The 16,466-nt window shown below is 36.9% G+C and overlaps 2 protein-coding genes across 2 annotated transcripts; one reads left to right on the top strand and one right to left on the bottom strand.

Moving 5' to 3' along the window:
- On the top strand, positions 10,622-11,878 carry LOC107607596. Its single transcript, XM_016309527.1, has one exon. The coding sequence runs from the start codon at positions 10,622-10,624 to the stop codon at positions 11,876-11,878; it is 1,257 nt and encodes a 418-aa protein (XP_016165013.1).
- LOC107608440 (transcription repressor OFP7-like) lies at positions 14,722-15,767 on the bottom strand. Its single transcript, XM_016310235.2, has one exon. It carries the CDS (start codon positions 15,677-15,679, stop codon positions 14,792-14,794), a length of 888 nt encoding a protein of 295 aa, XP_016165721.1. The 5' UTR covers positions 15,680-15,767; the 3' UTR covers positions 14,722-14,791.

The following is a 16,466-nucleotide window of genomic DNA, read 5'->3' as shown; positions in this document are numbered from 1 at the left end:
ATAATGAATCTTAAAATTAACAATTAGTAAAAAATTAAACTCTTTCATATGAAAATAATAACTAAAAAATTTATTATTTAATTTTTTTATCTACGGAGATATTGGTCTTCTTAATCGACAGGGATCTTTGTCCCCTACAACCTTTTTGTAAATGTAATTTGATTCTATAAATTTTTTTTACCATAATCATAATTTCAAGACAAAGTCGACATAATTTTAAACGATTTATATTTTATAATATTATTACGGATAAAAATATTAATTTTTGTGATTAATTTTAGTGTACACTGATAGCAAAAATTGTTGTCGGTCTAGATTTTTTTCCTAAAGAAAGGAATTACTTCGTTGTAAGCATAGCTCCAAACCAACAAACAACTCTCACATCAAATTAAATTTTGGTTTTGTCACAAGTACAAACCCCAATGAATTTATAACCGAAGTATTTAGACTCCGGATCATCTCACAAGAAAAGTAAAGAGAGCAATTAAAGAAAACAATTAATAAAGAGAGACATTCATGGCAAAAAATTGAGAATATAGGCTTTCTATCCTAGTCATTAATCATAACGATAATTAACAAGAATTTATCTTATTTCGTTATCTCCAACATTGGAAGAAGGTATAAGTTATCTTCCATGAGAGAAAGTCAAACAAGACTAGTTAATCTCAAATAAAAAATCCTAATCAACTCACTAATTGAATTAGTAAAAGATTAGCGTCATTGAAAATGATATTAACTAACAACTCTAGATCACCAATGTAAATTGGGTATTAATGACTCAAGATTGTCCAATTACTCTTCCCAAGCCAAGAATGCTCAAAAGCTACTCTAAAGCCCAACCAAGCATTTTGTCAAATACTTGGTGGGTATTAAAGAAAAGCATAATAAATGTGCAAGAATAATAAATCTACCAACTACCAATTGCAAGAAAAGTAAATCAACAACTCAAATCATCAATAAAGGAAACATCAACATTAAATTTCATTAAATGTAAACAAATTCAATATGAGCATTCATAAATATAAAAGAGACATAAAAGTAAAATTAACAAGAGAACTAAGAAGAATAGAGTAGTAGAAATAATAAATTATAAAAGAAACAAGATGAGAACAATAATCAAAACCTAGATCTAAGATGGAATTAAGCCTAAGAACCCTAATTCTAGAGAGAAGAGGGAGCTTCTCTCTCTAGAAACTAAACTACATGATGCCAAAACTTTAAAAAATTACTCCCCCCTTGCCCAAGCTTGAATTCTGTATGAAATAGCATCAGAAATGAGTTGGGTTGGGCCCAAAGTGCTTCAGAAATCGCCCCCAGCGATTTCATCTTTAGTGGGCCACGAGCAGCATCGGTGCGCACGCGTACATGGTGCGTGCGCGCCCCTATACGCGAAGAAATATATGGCAAATTTTATATCATTTCGAAGCCCCAGATGTTAGCTTTCCAACGCAACTGAAACCGCCTCATTTGGACCTTTGTAGCTCAAGTTATGGTCGATTGAGTGCGAAGAGGTCAGGCTTGACAGATTTACGGTTCCTTCATTTCTTCATGAGTTCGCCCAATTTGCATGCTTTTCTCCTCACTTCTTCCATCCAATACTTGCCCTATGAACCTGAAATCACTCAACAAATATATCAAGGCATCGAATAGAATTAAAGTGAGTTAAATTTAGCTATTTTAAGGCCTAAAAAGCATGTTTTTACACTTAAGCACAAATTTAGGGAGAATTACAAAACCATGCTATTTCATTGAATAAATGTGAGAAAAGTTGATAAAATCCCCCAAATTAAGCACAAGATAAACCACAATATTGGAGTTTATCAAATCTCCCCACACTTAAACCAAGCATGTCCTCATGCTAAGAATAAAGAAGGACAAGAAAAGGGGTATGAAAATTTATTCAATGCAAATAAACTATATGCACCTATCTATATGAATGCAACTAAATGCAAAATGATTCTACCTACTTGGTTAAAAGTAAATCAATCTCCAAGAACATATATAAGCAAGTAGGGTAAAGGTCATATGACGGCTCACAAACTCTACCAATTCAAATATCAAAATGAAGTTCAATTAGACTTGCAAGAAGAACGCTCATGAAAGCCAGGAACAAGGAATTGAGTATCGAACCCTCACTAGAAGTGTATCCGCTCTAGTCATTCAAGTGTATAGGGTCGATCACTCAATTCTCTTCTAATCATGCTTTCCATAATTTGTTTTTCATCTAACAATCAACAATTATTCAATGAATGCATACATTCATCATGAGGACTTATTCATTGGTTGCAATGGGGCTAGGGTAAAGGTAGGGATGTATATGGCCAAGGGAGCTTGAAATTTGAATCTTTGATTAGCCTAAGCTCTCATCTAACACATATAATAACCTATATAATTCTAATACAATACCTAGCTACCCATGATTCCCACTTTTTCACATACTCATGCATTCTCTTTAATTCACATTCCATATGCATTGATTTTTATTTGAACTTTACTTTGGGACATTTTTTGTCCCTTTTTTATTTCTTTTTCTCTTTTTTTTCTTTTTCTACATTATATATATATTTTTCTTTTTCTTTATCATCATTTTTTTTCAAAAGTATATACAAACGTATCAATACATATGTTTTACATATTTAATGCATAAGTATGTACCCAATTCCCAAAAATCCTCAACAAAAATACAAAAACACACTTTTCTCTCAACCATTGTCCCAAGTTTTCCATACCCAAATGATACACACCCTCACTAGCCTAAGCTAATCAAAGATCCAAATTAAGGACATTTATTATTTTTTACTTAAGGGTAGTGATGTGCTACAATTAAGAACAAAATGGATTAAATAGGCTCAAAATTGGCTAACAATGGTTGATGAAAGGTAGGCTATTTGGGTAAGTGAGCTATATGAAACGATGGCCTCAATCATATAAATACATTCATACATAGAATAATGGACATAAAGAATCAAACAAATCAAAGATTATAATCATAGAAAGAGAATAATACACACAAGAATGAAAATAAGTGGTTATAAGATGTAACCACACAATTAGGCTCAAAACTCACATGCTTGTGTTCTTAGCTTGAAAACCATGTTCCAAAATAAATTTTTCAAGCAAGTTCAACACAAAATTTTTTTTTTAAATTGGTAGGGTGCCCTAAAAATAATTTTTTTTGGAAAAGAAATCATCACCCTAATCAAGTAATCCTAACATAAAAAGAAGTGGTAAAATATGTACAAATTCTAACTAACATGCAACCTATCATGCAATGCAATAACTAATCTAACAAAGACAAAAATTAAAAATTGGTGTTAAAAAATGAAATTGTTACCCATGGAGGTCGGTCGGACGACCTCTCTACACTTAAAAATTTGCACCGTCCTCGGTGCATGCAAAGAAAAGCAAGGTGGATGGGTTGCTACAATTGATGAATTTCTTCAAAGGGTTGTGCGGGTGAACTTGTTTGTTGCCCCATTTAAAAGCTTTTCCCTTCCTTCATTTGGTGGCCAACCTCAGAGGAGAGAAAAAGAAAGAAAATTAAGCCTACAACAAAGATATGAAAGCAACTAGAACATAGGCGGGGGCTAATGCCAAATAAAAGTATAGTTCTCAAATACATGGTAGCTACAACATGTGAGTGAGAAAATAATATAAGCTAAGGCATATTAACTAATACTTGATGCAAGAGTAAAGTCAAAGCATAAGTGAGTAACATGAAGAGCACTCAAAAGCATCAAGTTCAAATAAAAAAAGTGAGTCATGAAAGGCATGCAAGTTCATATCAATGCACAAAGAATATAAGAGCCAGACAAGATTAAGCATTGATTTAAAAGTTTCATCACCCAACAATACCAAACAAGTCAAGAAGCACCAAGAGTAACCAAGAAATTCTCAACAATTGAGTAAGAATCCAACACCATTATTAAAACAAGAACTTAGAAAAGAAAACAAGAACAAGTTATAAAAACAAAATAAAAATGTAATGGGTGATAATATGCAAATACAACATATAAAAGAAAATGAAAATAAGAAAAATAAAAAGTGAAATTTTGAAAAGAAAAGTAGAAGGGAAAGAAAGTAAGAAAGGAAGAAAAAAGGAGAAAGAAAGAGGAAGAAACTAGAAGGAAAAGAAGAGAAGAAGGGAGAAAGAAAACAGGGCAGAACAGGGGAAAAACAGGGCGCGGAGGGCGACGCGTACGCGCGTAGCACGCGTGCGCATGGGTGGGCAGGCGGCACAAGCTACGCGTACGCGTCATGTACGCTTGTGCGTCAGGTTGCGGGCACAGAATAGGCATAACTTTGGCACAACTCTTTGGTTTTTGTACCAAGAATGTGAGATGCACCACAGACGCGCGCGCGCACAGCACGCTCGCGCGTGGATGTCCCTTTTTTTTACCGGCGTGGACACGTCATGCACGCTAACGTGCCGATGTGCATTTTGGCCGAAGCGCGCGTACGTGCCAGGTGCGCACACGCGCGGGTTGCAAGCACATAATAGGCACAAACTGGGCATAACTCTCTGGTTTTTGGCTGGGGGTAGAATTTTTGCATCCATGCATACACGTACATGGCGCGTCCGCATGGATGATCGAAAATGCTTGAGGCGCGCGTACGCGTGGGTTGGTGCTCTATTTTTCAAAACTTTTCTAAGTTCTTGCACCAAACCAAGCATTCCAAACCTCCAAACAGTTACCCAAACACCCTAAAACCTTATTTGATATATCAAACTACCAAATAAACTCAACAAACAAAACAAAACATGGAATTAAACTAATTCTATTAATATGTACAAAAAAGAGAAAAATGAAAAGAGTTTACCATGGTGGGGTGTCTCCCACCTAGCACTTTTGTTTATTGTCCTTAAGTTGGACTTATGGGGAGCTCCTCTTAAGGTGGCTTGTGCTTAAAACTATCCTTGAACATCTACCAATGCTTGAATCTCCAATAAGCTTTAGTCTTCAAAGATGATAACTCCAAGCCTTGATGGAGTTCCACACAAGCCATGGGCTCCCAAATTTGATTCTCCTTGTGCGATCCGAGATCCCACACTTTGTTTTGACACCCATCTTCAAATTGATCATCATGATTCCAATTGGGTGGCATGACCTTAGAATTCTCAATTAAGCACTCAAACATTCTCCTAGACCCATGCAATTTGGTTCTACACCAACCATTGCCATTCAACTTCGAGCATGCATCCATTATGAACTTAGAGTGATGTTTCCAACCATTACACAACTCTCTCTTACTCTTAACTCCACAAAGAGCTCTAAGTTGACCATCATTTTGAATCAAACCATATTCAAGTGGGAAAGTAAATATTAGAGATAAGAATTTTACCCACTTGAATGTTGTGTAGGATGGTGACTTAGGAAGGGGGACCTCCCCACACTTAGCCAATGTGAGGTCTATGCCCTTGTACTCCTTCTTGACTACCTCCACCTCTTTGCAAGCTTCTTTAAATTCAATTTCTTGCTCAACAACCTCTTTTATACACCCTTCATTGCTCAAACCATGTGTCGGAGGTTGTACACGGTCCTCCTTGTCATCAATTTCATAGCACAATGAGGGAGATTCATCAATTCCAAGAGACTCATTGGTTGGTGTGGAATCATCTTCAATGATGGAGCTTGCTTCTTGCTCAACCTCTTCCTCTTGGTAGCTTCCTTCCAATTCAATCTTTTCTTCATTGCGTACCAAGGGTATGGGAGGTAAGGTATCTTCTTCCTTACCTTCTATGTCAAACCCAATTGGAGAGGATTCAATTGTACATAAGAATTCTTCAATGATTGAATCCATCTCTTGGTCAACCTCTTTAAAGGCTTCAACCACTTCTTCCGGCTCAATTGTCTTAACTTCCTCCCCTTGTGGCAATCCTTGTTTCACCCCTTCTTCTACACCTTGAAACTCTAAACTCACTCCCTCACTATGCTCCTTGATTGCTACTACACATTCAACAATGGGAGTTCCTTGATCGCATAGGCTTAGGCGGGAGGAGACCATATTGCGAACGGCTTTCGCTATGGTAGCTATATTGGCTTCTAACTCCTTGAACTCCTTTTGGTTATCTTCTTGCCTTTGAATGTAAGAACTAACACATTCTTGGAGAGAATCATCCATTAGAGGTGGTGTGGAAGAAGAAGGTTCATTGTTTGGGAGGAAAGTTTCATAATTGGAAGTTGGTTCATCTTGGTAAGGGTATGGAGGTGGTGTATATTGAGGTGGTTCTTGAGAGTAATTGTGTTGGAATGGTGGTGGTTTCATGTGTAGTTCATATGGTTCATAAGGTGGTTGGTATGATGGATAAGGATTAGGGTTATAATGAGGTGTTTGGTGGTAGGGGGCTTGTGAGTAAGGTGGTTCAAAGTCATGTTGAGGAGGTGGTTCATAGGCATGTGGTGGTAGTTGTTGACAATCACAATAAGAGTCACCACATCCATTAGATTAATATGCATTAGGATTAGAATTATACCCATAAGAAACCGGAGGGGGTTGTTGCCAATAAGATTGATCAATCCCTTGAGGCTTCTCCCATCTTTGATTCTCAAATCCTTAATGCATGTTACCATTGTAGTTCCCATTCCCTACAACATAATTTGAGCCAAACTCATAGCCAAAACGGTGAGAATTCATAGAAGCAGATGAAAACAAAAACTAACAAAAATGAGAACAAAGTCCTAAAGCTAACAAAAACTAACAAATAAGCAAAAGGCAAACATATTTACAATATTCACAATAGCCAATAATATAACACCATTGCAACTCCCCGGCAACGGCGCCATTAATTTGATAGCAAAAATTGTTGTCGGTCTAGATTTTCTTCCTAAAGAAAGGAATTACTTCGTTGTAAGCATAGCTCCAAACTAACAAACAACTCTCACATAAAACTAAATTTTGGTTTTGTCACAAGTACAAACCCCAATGAATTTATAACCGAAGTATTTAGACTCCGGATCGTCTCACAAGAAATTGCAATGAAGTGGTCAATTGTTGACTATGAAGAAAGTGGGTTTGGTTGATAGAAGGGACAAGAAAATAAATGACAAGAAAAGTAAAGAGAGCAATTAAAGAAAGCAATTAATAAAGAGAGACATTCATAGCAAGAAATTGAGAATATATGCTTTCTATCCTAGTCGTTAATCATAACAATAATTAACAAGAATTTATCTTATTTCGTCATCTCCAACATTGGAAGAAGGTGTAAGTTATCTTCCATGAGAGAAAGTCAAACAAGACTAGTTAATCTCAAATAAAAAATCCTAATCAACTCACTAATTGAATTAGCAAAAGATTAGCGTCATTGAAAATGATATTAACTAACAACTCTAGATCACCAATGTAAATTGGGTATTAATGACTCAAGATTGCCCAATTACTCTTCCCAAGCCAAGAATGCTCAAAAGCTACTCTAAAGCCCAACCAAGCATTTTGTCAAACACTTGGTGGGTAATAAAGGAAAGCATAATAAATGTGTAAGAATAATAAATCTACCAACTACCAATTGCAAGAAAAGTAAATCAACAACTCAAATTATCAATAAAGGAAACATCAACATTAAATTTCATTAAATGTAAACAAATTCAACATGAGCATTCATAAACATAAAAGAGACATAAAAGTAAAATTAACAAGAGAACTAAGAAGAATAGAGTAGTAGAAATAAGAAATTGCAAAAGAAACAAGATGAGAACAATAATCAAAACCTAGATCTAAGATGGAATTAAGCCTAAGAACCCTAATTCTAGAGAGAAGAGGGAGCTTCTCTCTCTAGAAACTAAACTACATGAAGCCAAAACTTCAAACAATTGCTCCCTCCTTGCCCAAGATTGAATTATGTATGAAATAGCATTAGAAATGAGTTGGGTTGGGCCTAGAGTGCTTCAGAAATCGTCCCCAACGATTTCATCTTTAGTGGGCCACGAGCAGCATCGGCGCGCATGCGTACATGGCGCGTGCGCGCCCCTATACGCGAAGCAACATATGACAAATTTTATATCATTTTGAAGCCCCGGATGTTATCTTTCCAACGCAACTGGAACCGCCTCATTTGGACCTCTGTAGCTCAAATTATGGTCGATTGAGTGCGAAGAGGTTAGGCTTGACAGCTTTACAGTTCTTTCATTTCTTCATGAGTTCGCCCACTTTGCATGCTTTTTTCCTCACTTCTTCCATCCAATACTTGCCCTATGAATCTGAAATCACTCAACAAACATATCAAGGCATCGAATGGAATTAAAGTGAGTTAAATTTAGCTATTTTAAGGCCTAAAAAGCATGTTTTCACACTTAAGCACAAATTTAGGGAGAATTACAAAACCATGCTATTTCATTGAATAAATGTGAGAAAAGTTGATAAAATTCCCCAAATTAAGCACAAGATAAACCACAAAATTGGGGTTTATCATACACCTATCATTATTGAATTAGAATTTAACCCAAACTACAATAGTACTCTACTCTATACAAAAATATTGAAACAAACTTTTTAGTAATAAAAACTATATACATTCCATAAGCGCTTTTTACTAGTTACTAAACAAAGAGTGCTGCACTCTTTGTTAATTAAATAAATTATAATGTTTTGTTTATTATATTTTATATCAATATTTCAGATTTATAATTTAGAGTTAAAAGTTTAGAATTTAGAATTTAGGGTTTATAATTTAAAATTTTAGGATTTAGAATTTAGAATTTAATATTTAGAGTTTAAATTTAAAATTAAAAATTTAGAGTCTAAAATTTAAAATTTAGACTTTAAAATTCAAAGAGCACTGTAATCTTTATTTTCTCTGAAATGCATTTACATTCGTCCTAGGTAATAAGTATCTATACATCTTCTATCTATATTTCCTTTAAAGGATTTTTTTCGTAAATAAAATAAAAAATTAATTATTTCCCCATAAAAGATATCTAAGCTTTATTTTCAAGGATACGATTTTTTTTTTAGAATAACAGCAAGTTTGCTGCACCCCCTACGAACTCTATAATTTATATAGAGTTCGTCGTACCCCTCGGCGAACTCAATGTAAATTTCGGAAATAAAAGCAGGCCTATTGGAGAGTAGATCAAGGAGTCACAATTTCTTTGTTTACTTTCTTTCTCACTATTAACATTGTCGCTACGATGTCAGAAAATCCATTGTTATCCATTCATTACGATAGTGAAATAGTGTATGATGAAGAAGGTTCAATTGTTTTTTGATCGAGCCAACCGATAATTACCTACATGACACCGGAAGTCAACAATTTAACAGCTTTGAACAATGTGATATTGCATTCCGTCGGACAGTAAGAATCTAAAAGGGTGAAAAAATTTACTACAGATATTCGACTGAAATAGATGGCAATTTGTTTTATAAAAGGTATATTACAGTTGTATTGTCTTTGTCTCTGTTACTAGTATATTTATCAGACCATGGTTGTGAGAGATATTTCTATTGTTTTGAATTAGGTACCGGTTGCGCGACGACGAGGACGTACGACTTATAAGGTCCTGGCACAACCGATGGACAAATATTCATCTGTTGGAATTATATGTGTTTTTTGTTGACTTTGGTGGCCGAGGATCATCTGCAGATGCTGTCGATGATAGTCTGATGAGTGGAGTTGTTAGATGAACTACCAGAAGGACGATGGTGGATCTAAATATGCCACCTGAGGGTAGTTAGGAAGGGTCTAATGTTGAAGTTCGTAACATTGACTTAATGGATGAGAATCTTGAAAGTCATGATGGTTCTGCTATCAGAGATCCGATGATGGAGCAATATGAAGTCAACCTCGATAACGGAGACAATGCTGACGAAGAATCACCCGAAATCCCTGATGATGGTGACGAGAAAGAGGAGATGAACTACTATGGTGACACACACATTTCTCTGACACAGCCTTCCATTTTTCGACCATATGATCGGCCAGATCATTTCACGAGGTTGAATCTCAATACAATGACTTCGGATTGGTCATTTACCCAGGGAGGTCCTGAAGAAGATCCAAGCAACGAATTTGAGGTTGGACAACAATTTGGGAATAAGAAAGAAGTCATGTTGGCAGTTAAGCAGTACAACATCAGGAGGGCTGCGGAGTACAAAATAGTAGAGAGTGACCATTTAAGGTACAATGCACGATGTATTCAGTTTGGACCCGGTTGTCATTGGAGCATACTCATATCATATCGCCGAAAGCAAGAAAAGTGGGAGGTTAGGAGATACACTGGTCCTCATACTTGCATGCAAACTTCGATGGGGCAAGATCATCGTAGGTTGGATTTGAATGTGATTGCGCAACACATTTTCACGATGGTCAAGGCCGATCCAACAATCAGCATCAGGGTTCTACAAGGAGGTGTGGAGAATCACTTTGGTTACAAGGCGTCCTACAGAAAGGTTTGGCTTGTAAAATAAAGAGTCATCGCTAGAATATATGGCGATTGGGAGGAGCCATACAATGAGCTTCCTCGTTGGTTATTCGCCATGCATATGTACTTTCTAGGTTAGATTTATTTCAGGTTTAGTTATTCGCTATTAAATAATTCAGTCGTGTACAAGAAGCCCACTAATGTATGTCTATTTAGGTACCTAGGTGCAACTAGTGACACAGCCCTGGCCTGCCTCCACCGACACTATGATATTTCATCAGGTCTTTTGGACATTTCCACCGTGTGTTGAGGCCTTCAAGTATTACAAGCCACTTATCTCCATTGATGGCACCCACTTATATGGTAAATACGGTGGGACTTTGTTGATGGCCATAGCGCAAGATGGCAATGCAAACATTCTGCCAATTACATTTGCAGTTGTTGAGGGTAAGACAAAGAAGGTGTGGTCGTTCTTTCTTTCGTACCTACGGGAGCATGTGACACCACAACCAGGGGTATTAGTGATTTTAGACAGACACAAGTCCATTGATGGAGCACTGAACGCCGAAGGAAGTTTATGGAAACCACCTCATGCCTTCCAAGCGTGTTGTACAAGACACATTGCAGCCAACTTCATGACCCACTTTAAGAACAAAGACTTAAAGAAGGTTCTTATTAATGCAGCATACTCGAAGTCGCGTCGTGAGTTCGCTCATTATTATGGCCGTCCGAGAGGCGAAAATGTAGCTATTACAAACTGGCTTGAAGAAATTCCACGGTCACAGTGGCCACAGTATGCTGATGAGGGTCGTCAATTTGGTCACATGACAACCAATATCTCTGAGTGTATTAATGCTGTTATGAAGGGTTCCCGCAATTTGCCAATCACGGCTCTTGTTAAGTCAAGTTATTTCCGTTTGGGTGAAATTTTTGCAAGGAAGGGTTCCGAGGCACTGGCCCAACTTCAGGTTGGTGCTAAATTCTCACAGACATTGATGAAGGCCATAGAATTCAACTCGAAGCACGTGAACACTATGAATGTTTACCAGTTTGATCGATTGAGGACAAACTTCACGGTTGAAGAGTTAGCGACAGTTTCTGGATCCAGGCAACAGAGTTATCAGGTGCTGCTTGATGAGCGCAAGTGTGATTGTGGGTATTTTCAGGCTCTTCATATTCCTTGTCGTCACGTGCTTGCAGCTTGCTCTCATGCAAGACTTGATTGGAAGCGGTTTGTACACCCTGTGTACCGCATGGAGTCGGTCTTCAATGTTTACAGATCAAAGTTTCGACCGATAGGACACGAGGATGATTGGCCATCGTATGACGGTCCCCGAATCCGGCCCAACCCTAGGACGATGAAAGAGAAGAGAGGTCGCCCCATGAGCTCCAGGATTCGTAACAACATGGATGACGTTGAGTATAATGGGGAGAAGTGGTGCGGATTGTGTCGCCAAAGCAGACACACGCGGAGGACTTGCACCGCTCTTGGTGATGGAGGGGCATCTTCTAGTCGACGATAGTTGTAGTTGTTTTAAATAAATTCATGTATGCATGAACTACAATGTTATATGTCATTAAATAAATTATTTTTGTGTACCGCAGAGATATATAACGCAGTGATATATATGTCATTCAAAAAGTTGTGTACCGCAGTGATATATAACGCAGTGATATATAATATTATAAAAAACTACCGTTTTCATCATAAATAAGCTATGTATAAAAGTTTTATAACAACGCGACCTTTTGTACATTAATTCCATACAATAATCATAAAGAACTAGAAGCTACTAACCCCGCCCTCGCCCCCACCCCATGGGCCAGCATGTCGTCCGTGGGGCCTAGGATTGAGACACCCACCTGTGCCACACGCAGGTGGTCTGACATCTCGCTGACCACGACCAAGTGGAGGGACTGGGCCAGGCGCTGGAGTACTCATCTGATCCCTCAACATCGCATAATTCGCAGCTGGAGCGACGAGTATCAAAGCCATCGAGCCGTACTAACGGAATACGGTGGTAAGCCCAGAAAAGCATCAAGCTGACGCATCCTCCCAAGTTGCGCTGATCATGCTCCGTGGCCTGGCACATTTGGCAGTACAGCCATGCCAGCACAGCCGAACCCCACGACAACCGGCCACACGATCAAGGTCCTCCAGCAGAGGAAGCCACCTAATATGCACCTGAGAGTTAGAGGCATCCGGGAAGAGGATACCCCTTATCAACTGCATAATGTATCCTTTCGTGTACCTCATCAGGCACTCCTCTGTGGCATCCTGCTCCAGCTCTCCACAAACCGTGTTGTGGAACCAAGTGAGCTTCATAGTCCACTTCATCTGTGACTGTTTGTCCTCTGGGCCGGGAACAACACCCAGAATCTGCTCACATAACTCCTCAATGATCCGTCCTTGATGGTGCTGCTCCCACCCACCAATGCATCCACTCACAGGATCACTGTTAATCCTGAGTCCCAATTGATAAGCCACGTCCTGCAAGGTGATAGTCATCTACCCGCACAGTAGATGAAAGGTATGGGACTCAGGCCTCCACCTCTCTATCAACGCCGAGGTAAGCGACCAATCGTACTCGAACTCGACCATATAGGCCACGTACTCAAACCCGGCTCGTCTCAGATATGGTCTAATCTGCTCCGGCGGCTGTGTCATCAGATTTCGTTTGGTGCGCAAGATCCGAGGCGCCTACCAAACGGAAAAAAAATTAAGAACAAAAGGGACGGTGAAGAAATATAATAGCAAGTTCAATGCTTATTAAATACAATAAAATAAAAAAGGTAAAAAAAATTATACCACTCGATCAAGCCTCCCAGCAGTATGCTCAGCGTGATCCAATCTATACATCTCATCCTCATAACCCAATAACTGCTACTCCATCGAAACACAATCTAGTAAAATAAAATCACACACTAAATTATTAAAAAAATAAATTAAATGAAAAATAGCTTATAAACCTACAAATTTTAAGTTTACCCTATTTAACTGACGTCGTCATGTAACTAATTAAATGGAAAATAATCAACTCTAAATTTTATTGCTCACGTTTCTTTTTTATCTAACTCAACCTAATTAATTATTCCACTAATTACCTTCTAATTCACAACGCAAGCTAATAACTCTGGCTAAATTAACTAATAATATACTTTCTTATATTCATTAACATGTTTATAGACAATATACTTTCTTATATTCATTAACATGTTTATAGACAATAAACAGTAACTATACTAAAAAATGGTAACATAAAACAATCTACCTAACATAACAACACTTAAAAGTACGTCTAACTAACTAACATTCATGTTAGTTTTAATTTTTCTTAATAACTATTCCGTCCAAGGTTTGATATAGAAAACTGTTTCACAAAAAACTGATTTTTTTATTTCTCTCATTTTTCTTTTATTGTATTTTTAAATTTCTTCTCTATCCATTAAATAGTGCCAATTTTTTAATTTAAAGAATTTTAAAACCAAATTTTTATCAATGAACTAATCAAAGCATACTTCTTGATGATATAATAGTTAATATAAACATGAATACTTAAATTAGTTTTTTTCAAAATACTAGATGAATTAATATCTAACAAAATAAAAAGATAATCAATTCTTATTTTTAGTAAACAAAACAATAAGATTGTTGGGAGATTATAATCTTCATCTCTTTGCTCTCATTCGTTTGTTTTTTCTAGGATCGTTGGTGTTTTTTATTAGAATTTTTGTGTTTTTTAATAGAGAAAAATAAATACAAAAGAGTAATACTAGAAAATCAATACTACAACAATCAGTTTCAGTCATAATAAATTGCTAAATAAGTCAAATATGAAGTTTTTTAAAGATGAACTTTTATTGAGTTTGAGTTTTAAATATTTCTTTCAGTTAAACTTTACATGTTCTTGTTTTTTAAAGTTTTAGGATATTTTTTTTCTTGTTTTGAACGTTAATAAAAATATTTATTGTGTAATATTGACTCCCAAAACTTTTGTAATGCGAAATGAAAAATATCATTTGGTTAAAATTTGGTTAGCAAATTATTTGTTCACAAAACATTTTTGATAATCATAGAGAGTAATAATACTTTAAATTGATTTAATCTACTTCCATTTTTTCTTTTTCATCCTATTTTAAACTAGGATCCAAATAGATCCATTTTTCACTTTTACAATCCAAATAGGAATTCCATTAGTCTATTATTGTTTTTTCATACAGAAATCAAATAATCATCATCCTGATTACATGTAGTTTACGATACACGTATGCATATCACAAACGTCTACGATATAGAAAACAAAGAAAACAAATCAAGCCAAAAACTTTGCAAGCTTAGCTATGACTTACAGTTACAGGCATGTAAAATCAACAAATTAAGGCAATAGAAAAATAAATACAATGCAAGAACAAAAAAACACAGATCCCCTGCTACGTTACTCTCCTAGTTGCAATTGATCTCTTTGGAGAATATCGTTGGTGTTGGAGGACGCAGGCTTCATAACGAACATCTCTTGCCATATCTCCATGAAAGCACGCACAATCACATCGTGATAGCACCTGGAGTTCAGAGCCAAGAAACACTGAAGCAGTTGCTGCAAATCCTCTGCATCACGCATCTCCATCTCCCTTATCATCTCCACCATTGATCTCTTGAAGTCCTCATACGGATCCTTCGACTTCTTCACCACCGCAAAGCTCTCCCTCACCTTCCCCTCCGCGCTGCTCCGCCTCATCCTTGTGGTTGATGCCGTCGACACAACCTTCGTCTTCGTCTTTGTCTTTGTCTTCTTTACTTGTTCTGTTTCCGGTAGTTCTAATCTCGCAGTGTTGAACCTCATTCTCTGAACCTTCTTCACGCTGCTTATCCTCCTCATGTGCCTCCTGCTGCCACTGCTGCTGCTAACTAAATCTCTCTCCGGTTTGAGAGAATAAGAATCGTCCGAGAAACTTGTGGTGCAAGAAATTAGAGACTCGCTTTCTTCTTCGTTGTCAACCGCCACGTTGCTTCTCCTGGAAGGAACGCTGGATGTGCTTCTTCTGCCTCTGGTGTTTACTTGCTTGTCGCGGTGGTCGTCACGGCACATTTGGCGTAAGGACATGATTCTTGAAGTGACCTTACTACCCCTGTGTTCCGGTGAGGAGGGTGGCGGAGGAGGTACTAACAGGCTTGAAGGGTATCCAACGTCATGCTCTTTAGGGTTCACCGGAGAAAGACGGTATATTGCAGGAACTACAGGGTTTCCTGGGAAAGCGGAAGGGTCTTTTGAACGACACATTTGGAATAAAGGGATATTGAATTTCAGCTTGAACCCTTTAGCCATGCTGCAAATTATATTATTATTAAGAGTATGAACAATAATGGTGTGAGTTTGGGAAAACCCTGAAAAGAATATCTATCTTTATATCGTAGTATTAAATTTTCCTAAGGGAAAAGAATATTCGTATGGAAAATAATAAACTAAAAGAATGGCCGGCATGTAAGGATATTGAAGAGAAAATTAAAGAACTAATGTACTTGATTAGGACTTGGTCATCAGGTTGTGGGGTACGGTTATTATAGTACTACTATTATAGGATTTTATTGAATCAAAATATAGTGGTTTAATTATGTCTTGAAAGGGTAATGGTTGAATTCCTATACAATGTATGGTTCGAAAAAGGCTGTGTATTAAGGGATCCAGTTAGAAGATGAAGACACGCACATAACTGCAAGAAAAACACGTCGCAGATGATAAAAGATTATTAGCCTATATTTTTCAACATACAATTTCGTCATCAGAAGGAAAATTAAACTGTTGCAAACTGCTGTGTGCAAGATGTTCATACATGGAATAAATTAAACTCCGATCGAACGCCCTGAGTCAATTGCAAATATATATAATGGATTATTTGGCCTTAATGAAGTTTTAACTTATTTTTTGTGTTGTGTTGACGTGTTGTGCTTATTTATTGCCTTGCATCAATGATCGTATGTCATGATATGGAAATGGTTGGTAATAAAATAAAATTAGCTAAAAAAATCTAAGTTTATTTTATTTAAAATTTATTAAATATTATTAAAATTAATAAATATTAAATAAAGTAATTGGTTAATTTTTTATTATTTCT

This window comes from Arachis ipaensis, chromosome B07 (assembly GCF_000816755.2).
Source record: "Arachis ipaensis cultivar K30076 chromosome B07, Araip1.1, whole genome shotgun sequence".
Lineage (NCBI taxonomy): Eukaryota > Viridiplantae > Streptophyta > Magnoliopsida > Fabales > Fabaceae > Arachis > Arachis ipaensis.
The sequence above is the reverse complement of the archived record's forward strand: the minus strand, read 5'-3'. Positions and strand labels throughout refer to the sequence as shown.

What these genes read in the sequence shown, in the direction of transcription:
- LOC107607596 (XM_016309527.1), top strand. Translation starts at nt 10,622, where the DNA reads ATGATATTTCATCAGGTCTTTTGGACATTTCCACCGTGTGTTGAGGCC.
- LOC107608440 (XM_016310235.2), bottom strand. Translation starts at nt 15,679, where the DNA reads ATGGCTAAAGGGTTCAAGCTGAAATTCAATATCCCTTTATTCCAAATG.